Source organism: Vulpes lagopus, chromosome 18 (genome assembly GCF_018345385.1).
Source record: "Vulpes lagopus strain Blue_001 chromosome 18, ASM1834538v1, whole genome shotgun sequence".
NCBI classification, from domain to species: domain Eukaryota; kingdom Metazoa; phylum Chordata; class Mammalia; order Carnivora; family Canidae; genus Vulpes; species Vulpes lagopus.
In genome coordinates this window covers 6,078,386-6,091,648 of record NC_054841.1, presented here as the reverse complement: position 1 = coordinate 6,091,648, position 13,263 = coordinate 6,078,386, and the positions used below count along the sequence as shown (strand labels likewise).

At 42.9% G+C, this 13,263-nt stretch overlaps 1 protein-coding gene across 4 annotated transcripts; it reads left to right on the top strand.

Moving 5' to 3' along the window:
- The first annotated feature begins 47 nt into the window (after positions 1 to 47).
- CSTF1 (cleavage stimulation factor subunit 1) lies at positions 48 to 12,547 on the top strand. 4 transcript variants are annotated; one of them, XM_041733187.1, is made up of 7 exons: positions 48 to 197; positions 1,025 to 1,108; positions 3,131 to 3,331; positions 4,895 to 5,172; positions 5,322 to 5,519; positions 6,356 to 6,746; positions 10,362 to 12,547. In XM_041733187.1, exons 3-7 carry the CDS (start codon positions 3,163 to 3,165, stop codon positions 10,619 to 10,621), a joined length of 1,296 nt encoding a protein of 431 aa, XP_041589121.1. In that variant the 5' UTR covers positions 48 to 197; positions 1,025 to 1,108; positions 3,131 to 3,162; the 3' UTR covers positions 10,622 to 12,547. The 4 variants fall into 4 exon arrangements, with proteins under 4 accessions (XP_041589121.1, XP_041589122.1, XP_041589120.1 ...); XM_041733185.1 differs by lacking the exon at positions 48 to 197 and adding an exon at positions 317 to 417; XM_041733188.1 differs by lacking the exon at positions 1,025 to 1,108 and having other exon boundaries at positions 65 to 197.
- The last annotated feature ends 716 nt before the right edge of the window (positions 12,548 to 13,263 follow it).

Genomic DNA, 13,263 nt, shown 5'->3' with positions numbered 1-13,263 from the left:
CTCCCCCGCCCCTCCCTCCCCGGTAAGGCCCCGGAAGTGGTGGAGCCAACGGCCCGCCAGACTTTGGCAGTTCTAGCGCCCGTGGTGCTCTCCGGAATCCGGGGCTTGTCGGCCAGACAGCATTTCCTCAGCGTCAACCAGCGTCGCCGCGCAAGAGGCCAAGTCGGAGGAGGTTAACGAACCACTCGAACGCGCCAGTAAGTAAGATGGCGAGAAGGGCAGGAGGGAGTGGCGGGGCGTGTTGGGGCGGGGTGGGAGGGGGGGGTGGGGGCGATCGACAGCGCAGCGCTCGGCGCATCGCCCTGCGCGCGTGCGCAGTGAGCGTGCGGTCCTGCGCTCCGAGCGATCGATGGTGCAGAATTGGCGCCTCCATTTTTCTGGGGAGAAAGCGGGAGCCCGAGAGAGCCGGACTAGCGGGTACTGGGGGCGTGGGATGCATGGAGAACGGCTGGTGCGGTCCGCTGGGGTCGTTAGGGGAGCACAGGGAAGACGAGCGCGGCGGGAGGCCCGATGGCGAGCGGGGTGGCTGGCATGCGCCCTGAGCGGCCAGGCTGGGCCTGCACAGCGCCTGCGCTTCCCGCGGTCGCCCCGGCCTTCGCTCGCTCCTGCGGCGGGATGGTGGCGTGTGCCTTCCCGCCCGGGCCCCCGTGCAGCTCCGTGTGGACGGTTGCTCGGGCCTCGGCGTCCTCACTTGCACTTGGGGGGGGGTGGAGGGGGGTGATGAGGCCCTTCCTAGCCCAGCGAGCGGACCTCCTGGGAGGCCTGGGAGGCCTGGGAGGCGGGGCCCGTCCCTGGTTCTCTGTCTCCATCTCCCTTACAGCCCGTGATGCTCCCGGCACGCGTGCAGAGACGGGAGAGGATCGTGGATGAGTTCCGGGCTCAGCCGCGGGCCGTCCTGGCGGCCCCCCCCCCCCACGAGTCGCTCCGCCGCATATTTTATTTCCAGTTTCCTAAACCTTGGTCCCTGCCGGTTTCATCTTTCTCTCTCTCTCTCTCTCTCTCTCTCTCTCTCTGTGTGTCCTAGAGTTCTGCGCAAGCATAGATGTACATACAGCTGCTCCTGCACGTGCTTCAGTACACTTTGGGTGGCTTCGTTCAGCGAGCTAAGGTTTGTCGAGTGCTTGGCTCGGAGTCCGGCGAGCGCCCCGTACGCGTTAGCTGCTGTCGTTGACACCCGGCGGCGCGGCGCAGCGCAGCGCAGGCAGGAGGCCAGCTCCGGGCCCGAGAGCCCGCCTGAGGACGCAGGCTGTGCCGTCGACAAGCTCCTTGGGCCTGGGTTAATTAATTAATTCAGCCTCTCCGGGCTTTTGAGGTTGCCTGTCTCTAGATAGGATGGATGAGAATCAAACGGGGTGATGCGGATTAGCTGCTTAGGCGGCGTGTGTCAACACGCTACGCTGAAGGTCCCCGGAAGTCTAGCTGGTTTGACACGGAGTTTTTAAGGGGCAGATCCAGGTAGTCATCTCATCAGGGACAGCACAGTCCGCATGGCAGCCCTGGTTTCTCCAGGCACTGCTGGGACCTTGGAAAGTGATTTTCCCTTCTCTGTGAACCAGATTGCAGGGCCTTGCCTGCAGGGCGGTTTGAGGACTAAGTGAGATAAAACATGCTGAACACTTAGTAAATGTTGGCTCTTCTTACAATCAGTAGCTTCAGTTCCTCCCTGGAGGGGGTTAGAACACATGGTTCCCCACCCCTTTCCTGTCGTCCTCCCCGCCTCCCAAAATCTTTCCCTGTAAAGTACAGCAATCCAGGCAGCGCTGCTGTTACTGCTCGCTCCTCTCTTTTCTGGTATTCCTCTCTCCCCTATACTCTGACTTTCAGTTTCTTGTCTGCCTGCTATTTCTTTTCTTTATTACTGTTCCCCAGGCTCCTGTGGTCTTCCAAACATATATATATATATACAGACATTGATTTTTTTTTTAAGATTTTATTTATTCATGAGAGACACACATAGAGAGAGAGAGAGAGAGAGAGAGAGAGAGGCAGAGACAGGCAGAGGAAGAAGGAGGCTCCATGCAGGGAGCCGGATGTGGGACTCGATCCCAGGTCTCCAGGATCAGGCCCTGGGCTGAAGGTGGCGCTAAACCACTAAACTACCAGGGCTGCCCCAGACATTGATTTTTGAAAGTCACATTATCCCATCCTATCCACCAATTGGAGTTATTTTTTTTGCATAGACTGGAAACCATCATCTACAGGTTTCATTTTACTGTCTAAGAGAGAATTTAAGCACTTGAGAACCGATCTAAGGACACAGTCTTTGAGATTTTCACACCCCCCCTTTTTTTTCATTTTTTTTTAAGGTTTATTTTTATTTATGATAGTCACAGAGAGAGAAAGAGAGAGAGGCAGAGACATAGGCAGAGGGAGAAGCAGGCTCCATGCACCGGGAGCCCGATGTGGGATTCGATCCCGGGTCTCCAGGATCGTGCCCTGGGCCAAAGGCAGGCGCCAAACCGCTGCACCACCCAGGGATCCCTTTTTTCATTTTTTAATTATTGTTTTGGCCATATCTTAACTTGCCACCATTTTATTAAGCAATTCATCTTCGAATCTTTCCAAAGCACTCAACTTGGTTTAGTTTTCATAGCATAGTGGCTTTTGTGCTCTCGTGTTGTTATTTACTATCAAATTGTGTAATTTAACAAAATACCTTAAAACACATTTAAAGAATGAACATAACTGACATCAGTAAACATACAGCTCAGCTGATGGAAACAATAGTGTCTAAATACTCAACAATAGCAGCTGTCTTACCTATTGCAAAAACCAGTTGCTGTCTTATCATACGAGAAATAGAACATTCTGAGATAGCAATATAGAATAAAAATGGCAGGTAAGTTGTTTGACAGAGAAGAAAAGTTGATGAAAAGTTCTGTAAATACTCACTAACATGATTTGAATGATATTTGTGTGCCACAGTGCTCAATGCCCTGCACTCACCGTCTTATTCGACCTTGGCTAACTTGCTTAACAGCTGATCTCAAATGAAGAAGGTCACTGACCAAAGATAATGCAAGTAGTAGAGCTGGGATTTACACCCCACGAGTCTGACCAGATTGTTGTGTTGCCTCTGTGACTTACTAGTGCCTCTGCCCTTCACCATCCCTGTTTTCTCATCTTGCAGGTGGCAAGGAAATTGTCTTCCTCTTTTCCAAGATGTACAGAACCAAAGTGGGCTTGAAAGATCGCCAGCAGCTCTACAAGCTGATCATTAGCCAGCTGCTGTATGATGGCTACATCAGCATTGCTAATGGCCTCATCAATGAAATCAAGCCTCAGTCTGTTTGTGCACCCTCGGAGCAGCTCCTACATCTCATCAAACTAGGTAGTTTTAAATGCAGATTCATTGATTCCATGGCAAGTTCCAGATGTTTTCACAATCAGAATTTTTCAAGATTATTTTTGTTTAGTTTTAATGCCTAGTATGTGTCAAGTACAATGCTAGATACTGAAGGAGGAAGCAAACCCCAGATTATGAAGATTTTGAGCTGGCTCTGGCCTCAGGCTGTTTATGAGAATTGTCTGAACTGTTCTTTCATTGTATTATTGACTTCAGATTTCGACTCAAATGGCATTTTAGAGTCCTCCTCACCTTTTCTAAAATAACCCACTATCTTCCCCATACTTACCCAGGTATTCTAAAACAACAGTGCCATTTCCTTCGTGATAGACTCATGATAAAATTTTCTTCATTGTATGAAGTTGTTTCCCACACAGTCTGCACCTCCCCCCAAAAGACAGCAAGCTCAATAAAGATCAAGATCTTGTCTTGTTCAACAATATATCCTGGTGCTTGCCTGGGTTGTAGAAAACACTCAATAAAATAAGAATTACCAACATGTTTCTATTCTACGCTTTGACTTAGTAATGCCAATTTTGAGAATTTGTGCTCAAATTTGAGGAAATAAAATGAATACAACTGAAATACCCAACAATAAGGAATCCGTTGTTAATGTTCTTGTATCTATCATATTGGGTCCAACAACATGATGTATATAAACCTTACATTGGCCAGGTGTTTGTTCTGACTGAGTAAATGAACCAGTAAGTTACAACATATCCTATGGTGTGGTTCTATTTTTGTTTTAAGAATTGTAACAACTGTGCATGGAAAAAGGTCCAGAAGAATTCTTTCCTCCATGTTCGCAGTAATCATCTCTGGATAATCTAATGAGAAGTCATTATTTTGTGTTCATCTGTATTCCTAGTTTTTTATACTAATAAACATACTGTTTACCTGGTATGTGAAGTTATTTTTAAACCTAAAAGGCATTTACTTGAGAAACTTTATTTAAATATCAACATTCTTTCAAGTATGTTTCACTAGCATTGATATTAACAATGTATCTGACTTAATGGGCTTCAAAGCTGCTACTAACAGATCTCAGCACTAAAACATACTAAAATACAGAATGGGAAAAAATGGACAGCTTAACTACAGAACTGCTTTTAAGTTTATGTAGTTGTGATTAAAGTAGAAAATTGTGGAGACAAAAATCAAGGGAGCTGACTCTCCTACAGTGTCACAGTGCATGCTTCCAGGTTGACACACGTAATTTTGTGAATTGCTAAGTGTCAGCTCCAAGAAAGAGAAAGTTGATATTGGCAAACATCCTTCCCAGTTTTTTCTGTTTTTATTTTTTTAATATATTTATTCATGAAAGAGGAGAGAGACAGAGACATAGGCAGAGGGAGAAGCAAGCTCCGGAGAGAGAGCCTGATGCAGGACTCTGTCCCGGACCCCGGGGATCACACCCTGAGCTGATGGCAGACAGACACTCAACCGCTGAGCCACCCAGGCGTCCCTCCTTCCCAGTTCGGATCCAGAATTTTGTCTTGGCTTTTTAAAATAACATTTTTTTCATGCGCTTAATTTTTATTCCCTCAGGAATGGAAAATGATGATACTGCAGTTCAGTATGCAATTGGTCGTTCAGATACCGTTGCCCCAGGCACAGGAATTGACCTGGAATTTGATGCCGATGTCCAAACTATGTCCCCAGAGGCTTCAGAGTATGAAACATGCTATGTCACATCCCATAAAGGACCGTGCCGTGTCGCTACCTACAGTAGAGACGGGCAGTTAATAGCTACTGGATCTGCCGATGCTTCCATAAAGATACTCGACACAGAAAGAATGTTGGCCAAAAGTGCCATGCCAATAGAGGTAAAAATCACGGGAACATGTACTATCTGCCTGTTGTTGTTTGCGGGGAGAATGAAAGACTACTTTAGACCGGAGTTAACTCAGCATAGTTGGATACTTTGAGTCAGACAGATTTTACATTTTGAGCATGTCTTTTCCCATTGGTCTAGGTCATGATGAATGAGACGGCACAACAGAACATGGAAAACCACCCAGTGATTCGAACGCTTTATGACCACGTGGATGAAGTCACATGTCTCGCTTTCCACCCAACAGAACAGATCCTTGCCTCTGGTTCAAGGGATTATACTCTTAAATTATTTGATTATTCCAAACCATCAGCAAAAAGAGCCTTCAAATATATTCAGGTTAGGGATGTTTGGAAAGGAGTTTTACATTGTCTTCTTAAAAACAAAGAGCTATTACTGTGTGACTATTCTTTTTTCTAAAGCAGTCTCAGCGATCATGCTTTAAAATGAGTTCACAAGGACACCTGCCCACAGGTGGCACAGGAATCAGATTGCACTGATACATGGTTCATATGCTGTCATATGCCCACTTCTTCTGGCCAGTCAGGACTGCTGGCTGGCCACGATTTATGCAACAAGGGTTCAGAATCTTTATCGCTCTTTAAAGATCCCTATTTAAAGACAACCAACTTCGCTAAAGTATGATTTAATGGGAATCAGATTATTCAGCTGAAACTATCCTATGTATCCTGGAAAAGTGACATTTGGTACCATATCTTGAATACGCAGTTCAGAAATACTAATGTTTTGATAGTGGCTTCCACCTTTTAATGATTTAACTTAGTTTTTTACTCAGTGTTTGGAGACCTAGGACAAATTGAAAAAGGTGTTTGTGTCTACAAGTTATATCTATCGTAGTTCATTCATGTGTGAATCTATATCCTACATAGCCTAATAATATTCCATTCTGAGTTCAACCAGTGCTCATTTGCAAATACTGAAGCTCGCTTCTGCAGTTTTTGGAATAAATAATGTCACTGGTATATTGTTTGTGAAATCTGTTCAGGTGATACTTTCACGTACCCTGGAAAGTTCATTGTTCCTCCTTATACATTGGTGTAATGACTGGCCATTGTTTTATGTATTCTTTCCATCAACCAAATACTTTCCACATTTCCTCTGGATTTAATTGCTCACTAGTTGGTCACTTAACGTTAATGTCTCTGTCCTAACAGGAAGCTGAGATGTTACGCTCCATCTCTTTTCATCCTTCCGGAGACTTTATACTTGTTGGGACTCAGCATCCTACTCTTCGGCTTTATGATATCAACACGTTTCAGTGTTTTGTCTCTTGCAACCCTCAAGATCAACATACCGATGCTATATGCTCCGTGAATTACAATCCTAGTGCCAATATGTATGTAACTGGTAGCAAGGATGGCTGCATCAAGTTATGGGATGGTGTTTCAAACCGATGCATCACAACTTTTGAGAAAGCCCATGATGGTGCTGAAGTTTGTTCTGCCATTTTCTCCAAAAATTCTAAATACATTCTCTCCAGTGGAAAAGACTCTGTAGCTAAACTTTGGGAGATATCGACAGGACGAACACTGGTCAGATACACAGGTATGCGAGAAATTGCTATTACTTGACATTTCTATAGCATTTTATGGTTTCCTGAACTCTTAAATCCTCACAAAAGCCACACAGTAAGTATACTTTGAGCAAGGCAGATATTATTCCCTCTTTTAAATTAAAAAAAAAAAACACAACAACAAGGCTTGGAGTTTAGCCAAGGCTGCAGTTTGTAAGAAGAAGAGCTGGAAATAGAATCACAATAGTTTCATAACTTTATTCTCCATACATTACTGCTTAAACTAGATCCGATTCCATGTGAGTAACATTTGAGCCTCTGGTGGTCCATCTGTAGACCAATGGTCTGCCATTTTCCCATGGACATAAGAGCAGTCTAGAGAAAAACTTGAGTTGGTGCGTCTTAGTAAATAATATGCCCTATGGAAAGAAGGCTGAGAGGAAGATCCTGGCCTATTCCTAAGAGAGTGCAGGTAGCTGGGCTAGTCACTTGACAATGAGTGTTGTTAAAGTATTGTATCTCGTTCTATGTTCCTTGGAGCTGCAAAGGCTGTTGTTGGTAAAAAAAAAAAAAAAAAAAGAAATCCTCCAGGAAACTAAAGCTAGTTTCCTCTGTTGTGAGATGTTTGTGTCATACGCTAAAATCACCAGAACCAGAACACTGAAAGCAATACCATTGTAAGGGCTCAGCTGAGGTGGTAATTAGCATCTTAGAGAAGAAAAGTGAAGAGGCAAAGACTGAGACATCTGCACCGCTAGGGTGCAGCATAACCCCCTCAGATTTATCTCCTCGTAACCAGAGTTCCATTCCTGCCTTCCATCTGCCTGGCTTCTGACATTATAGATTGGTAACTAACAAGTCCTGGGAAGAATCATTTTTATCATAATTCTTGGTAACTTTCTTGAAACATTTTTGTATGGAGCTATTTTGAAGAATTTATCTAATTCTTACTGTTCAAGGACTGTGTGCTTATTGCAAAAAGAAGATACAAAAATGATCAGAGTAAAAGTGGGAAAGCCTCCTCCATCTTCAGAAGTAACGACCATTGTCTGTGATGCATCCAGAAGGGTGCACACTAGATTCTCACAAGATTTATTATATTTGTTTTGTCTTGTGAGCATTAGGTTGTTTCATGCTTCTCTGTGACTGGTTTGTTTTGGATGGAGAATTGGGATTTGATTTTAAAGTGAGATTATACTGAATTTGTATGCAAATTCCCTGATTTTCTAATTCACAGGTTAAGATACCATGTTAGTGTGTTTAGATCTGAATTTCCAGTTTTAATGTTTAGTTAGAATTCAGAGGGTTCTTGAAATAAAGACAAGGAAAAGCTATCAAGCATTAGAAATTTCAGTGTTAAAAATTAATTCTGGGACGCCTGGGTGGCTCAGCGGTTGAGTGTCTGCCTTTGGCTCAGGGTGTGATCCCAAAGAACCAGGATCGAGTCCCACATTGGGCTCCCTGCAGGGAGCCTGCTTCTCCCTCTACCTGTGTCTCTGCCTCTCTCTCTCTCTGTCCCTCATAAGTAAATAATATATATGTATATATAAACATATATAAAACACTAAAAATTAAAACCTTAAACTAGGGAAACAACATTTCTAGCATGTAAAGTGGACACATGTTAGACAGTGGTGAGTGAGCTCAAGGGGAGCTAGGTGACCCCCGGTAGGTACTGTAAACCTAAGAAATGAAAACGCAAGTGTCTTTTTGTAGTCATCAGACTAGGAATTTAAAAGATTGATTTTATCTTGTGTTGCTCACTATTTTAGGAAATTACATATTTTATTGTTAGGAGTGTCAACTGGTAAAATATTTCTAAAGGGCAGGTTGGTATCCCGTATCAAGATTTTCAGTGTATGTCTATATTCTGGACCCACTGTGTGCACTCTTAGAAATTCAGCCTAAAAAAACTTGGCAAACATGCACATGCCCACATAGAAAAATGTCTATCCCAACATTGTGTAGAGTAGGGGAAAGGTAGAGACAACAGAAATATCCACCAGAGGGGCACCTGGGCAGCTCAGTGATTGAGTGTCTATCTTTGGCACAGGTCATGATCCCGAGGTCCCGGGATCGAGTCCCACATTGGGCTCCCTGCAGGGAGCCTGCTTCTCCCTCTGCCAATGTCTCTGCCTCTCTGTGGCTCTCCTGAATAAATAAATAAAATCTTCAAAAAAAAAAAAAAAAAAGGAATATCCACCAGAAAGCATTGAGTAAATTGTTCCTCATCCTTTTCACGGTATACAAGCTTTAGAAATAAATACTCCCACTGTAAGACTGTATGTGTGTTACACCTTATGCTGATCTTGTAGCCATCTTGTGGGTAGGTGCCATAATTATCCCCCATAGAAAAGAAAAGGTGTAAAGGAACTGTGTAATTGGTCTCTGTTCACATCACTAATAAGTGTCAAATCCAGATCTAACACCAACACTGTATTTTTATCCAATAAACCATATTCCATCTTTATGGATCTCTACTACAGACTGTTGAATAAAAGCATATGATGTATGCTCTGCTTTACAAATGATAGACAACATACAGAGGTATTGAGAAAGGGTATTCAACAAAGTCCTGACTCGGGGTAAAACTGTCAGGCAGTTTTTATTTTTATACTTTTATATAGTATTCTAAACAATCTGTGTTTTCATGGTCCTATAAAAAGCCTAAAGCTTCCTTTTGGAGAGCAGATGTTCATGCTTGCCAGCAATTCTGTTCTAGGAATTTAATCTTGAGGATATAGTGTGTTCTGGGTAAAGACTTTGTCACAGTGTTATTTGTGATCAGATACAAACTAAATGCCTAGCAGAAGAAAGAATTATTAACTAGTAATAGTGCTTCCAAACAGTGATGCATTTTACAGCCAGAAAAAAACATGGAGAAATGAACAACAAAGAGTTGATTTAAACAATGACAGAAAAAACCTATAATATGACACCAATTTTGTTTGCTTGTTTGTTTGGTTTGGGGGCTTTTTTTGTCATTGTATTTACTTATTTGAGAGCGAGAGAGGCAGAGGCAGCGGGAGAAGCAGGCTCCCCGCTGAGCAGGGAGCCCAACACAGGGCTGGATCCCAGGACCCCAGAATCATGACCTGAACTGAAGACATGCTCAACTGACTAAGCCACCCAGGTGCCCTGTTTAGTTTTTTAAAATATTTTTATTCCTAGAAATACATCCGAGCATTAACAGTTGCCTGAGGTGGTGGGCCAGGGGTGATTTTCTGTTGCATACTTCTTGGGAGTGTCCCACATTGCACAAGACATGTATTCAATTTTAGAATGTCCTTTTAAAAAAAATAAAATAAAATAAAATGCCCTCTTGAGGGCAGCCCTGACGGCCCAGTGGTTTGGCACCGCCTTCAGCCTGGGGTGTGATCCTGGAGACCCAGGATCGGGTCCCACATCAGGCTCCCTGCATGGGGCCTGCTTCTCCCTCTGCCTGTGTCTCTGCCTCTCTCTCTCTCTCTCTCTCTCTCTCTGTGTGTGTCTGTCATGAATAGATAAAATAAAATTTTTTAAAAAATAAATAAATAAAATGCCCTTTTGACATTGACAGGATAATTAAGCAGAGCAGTCTGAGGATCTAAAGTGTAAACGGGACAGCTGGGCCCAGCATTCAGACCCTTAACCTCTCATCTCTGCAGGTGCTGGCTTGAGCGGGCGGCAGGTACACCGGACGCAGGCCGTGTTCAACCACACAGAGGACTACGTGCTGCTGCCGGACGAGAGGACCATCAGTCTCTGCTGCTGGGACTCTCGCACAGCCGAGCGCCGAAACCTGCTCTCCCTAGGCCACAACAACATCGTGCGCTGCATAGTGCATTCGCCCACCAACCCCGGCTTCATGACGTGCAGTGATGACTTCCGAGCCCGGTTTTGGTACCGGCGATCAACCACGGACTAGCCCACCTTTGTTATATCCGGTTCTTTCCTTGAGGACTATGCCCCTCCTGCCCCCGTGTCCCATCACCAGCTTCGGTAGTAAGTCACTGCACCATCTGGCAGTTGTGCTGCCACCTCTCCATCCTTCTTGGATTTGTACAAAAGGATCTTTTTTTACCTTGATGTAGAATCATGGTGGGAAAAGTTGGAAACGCAGATCTATGCGGTTGTTCTGCATTCACTGATTATTACAGTGTGATTTTCATCGGTTTTGTAAATATAAGACTTGCCATTTCTCTTGAATCTCTCGATCATTTGAAGAAGGATAGAGTATTAAAGTGCTTTCTAGATCTCAAGTGGATCTGTCATGAGGAATTGTCATCTGGTGGTTTTGTCAGCTTTTATGCCTGTTCTACACCCTCTTTGTGTATATATCTCCTTGCAGAGTACATTTTGACGGATAAATAGGCATACAGCTCTGAGAATCAAGAGTCTTGTGCCATATTAAATACAATTTAGAGAATCCAGCAGTTCTCTCCTGAAATGACATCATTCTGATAATAAAGCTCGGATTTCCAACTTTACTGTTACACCTTTTTCACTTCAATGAAATTAGTGGCCAGATTTTCCTGAAGATTTATAGGAGATAGATCTTTCATCATACCTCCCACCTCTCCTCTCATTGCCTGCAGTGCTTATCTTCAGTAAATATTTCTGATAAGATTATGACCAGTTGATGGAAACCTAATTGTAGGTCTGTCCAATCTAACCAAAATTAGGTGAACCTGTTGCCACTCTTCGGGTGTCGCTTGTTTCACAAGTGATTCATATTGACTGACTTGGTTGTTAGTTCATTTTAAATCTCATTTTTCATTTTTCTTCAGCCTGGATCGTAACTACTCATGGTGGATGCACATGGCAACTATGTTCTTGGAAGATTTTTGCAATTAACAAACTGACAGGTTTAGTTTTCTTTCTCTTAAAACTTTTTAGAAAGTGACGCTATGTCTCTGGATTCAGCTCAAGCTAGGTCAGGGAACCCTCAGCTCCACTCTAAAAGACTTTGGTCTATATATTTATCCCCAAATACAAATACTTCATGATCTGGGTAGGAGTACCTGAAATTATAATCTAGGGTCATTTGATAAAAATAATAAATAGATTAAAGTAATTGTTTTATGTTCTAGGAACTTTAAAATCTTCTGAAGTTTACTGCATAAAAATTCTGCATTAGTCTTCCTTAAGGATCATTTCAACTCTTCGGTCTGTGAAACCATTTTAAGGATCTTAATGTGTTAAATCAGAATTTTAGTTCAGATTTCCAAAGAGCTGTATTTTTTGGTCTATATAGTGAGTTTGGGTTTATTTTTATTTTGTGTCCTGATTGTCCAGTATTTGAACTTGGCCATCTGTGGGTGCTGCTTTTGTAAGATTACAAGGAACCTACTGAATAGGAACAAGAATAACCAGTTCCATAGAATTACCAACCAAAACTCACTTCTTTGTCTGATGTTTCTTTTGCTTTCCTATGAAACTACAGCAGAGATTGACCATTTCTGCGTTCTGCTCCAGCACATTCACTAGAGTGACCCCATTGCATTACCAATTTAAGTTCTGCTGGGTCTTTTTAACTGTTCATGAATTTAAATAATGATGCCTTCTTTTTCCAGTTTCTGGAATAGTCTCAGCAGTCCATGTATAGTTTCAGGACTCCTACTTACAAGATCAAGATACTTTTGAGTTTCCAAAACAGACTTTTTTTTAAATTGCATTAATATTTTGGATGCCAGGAATATTGGCATATTGGACTTGGCATCAGCATGTGATTAACATGCACCACCCTGACTTTCCAACGGCAAATACAAAGTCAGGATAAGAGCTTATAACTTCTATGTTATTTTTTAAAGATATGTGATTTCTAAAATAAACTTTTTGTATATAATGATAATTTAAAGCTAGTTCTTTTTTTTGTTGCTGTTCTTTTTTTTGGACTCTGCTTTGAATGTTGCCTTACTTGGACATGTGTTCTCAAAGGACAGTTATGACTTCGGTACTTTTCTGTTTCTTTAGTGTTTTGTTCTAGAAGTCAGATTTTTATAGCCGAATCTCCTTTAGCTATGTATCTTTCCTACTCTATGAATTTAAAAAACTAAAGTATAATTCCATTTCTTTTGATGATTCAGAGAATCATCTTAGACTTTGATTTCTCTTAGGAAGGGTAATGTGGGGGAGGCATCTCACCTCTGTTACTGACTTGTTAAGTAGTAAAACAAGCCAGTTCTCTTCAGGGCCACGGCTTTCTTTTCTGTGATTAAGGAGCTTAATCACAATCATCCCCACCATGCACTCAGTCAGTGAAGCATGCTGCTTTTTTTTTTTTTTTTTTTTTTAACGCAGCATGCTAGAAACCATAGAAACAGACCTGAGGGAGGGGAAGGCATTAATTTTTGCAAGGAGACTTCTGTTTCTGAAGATACAGTGAGTCGAATACTCTGAGAGCCCTTTGGTACACACCTGCATAGAATTTATTTTAAATTTCTAAATAGAGCACCTAAGTGGTTCGGTGGTTGAGTGTTAGCCTTTGGCTCGGGGTGTGATCCTGGATCCTGGGATCAAGTCCCACAAAAGGCTCCCCACAGGGAGCCTTGCTTCTCCCTCTACCTA

What these genes read in the sequence shown, in the direction of transcription:
- CSTF1 (XM_041733187.1), top strand. Translation starts at nt 3,163, where the DNA reads ATGTACAGAACCAAAGTGGGCTTGAAAGATCGCCAGCAGCTCTACAAG. An exon ending in CCTACATCTCATCAAACTAG is followed by an intron (nt 3,332 to 4,894) that starts GTAGTTTTAAAT and finishes TTATTCCCTCAG; the next exon opens with GAATGGAAAATGATGATACT. An exon ending in GAGCCTTCAAATATATTCAG is followed by an intron (nt 5,520 to 6,355) that starts GTTAGGGATGTT and finishes CTGTCCTAACAG; the next exon opens with GAAGCTGAGATGTTACGCTC.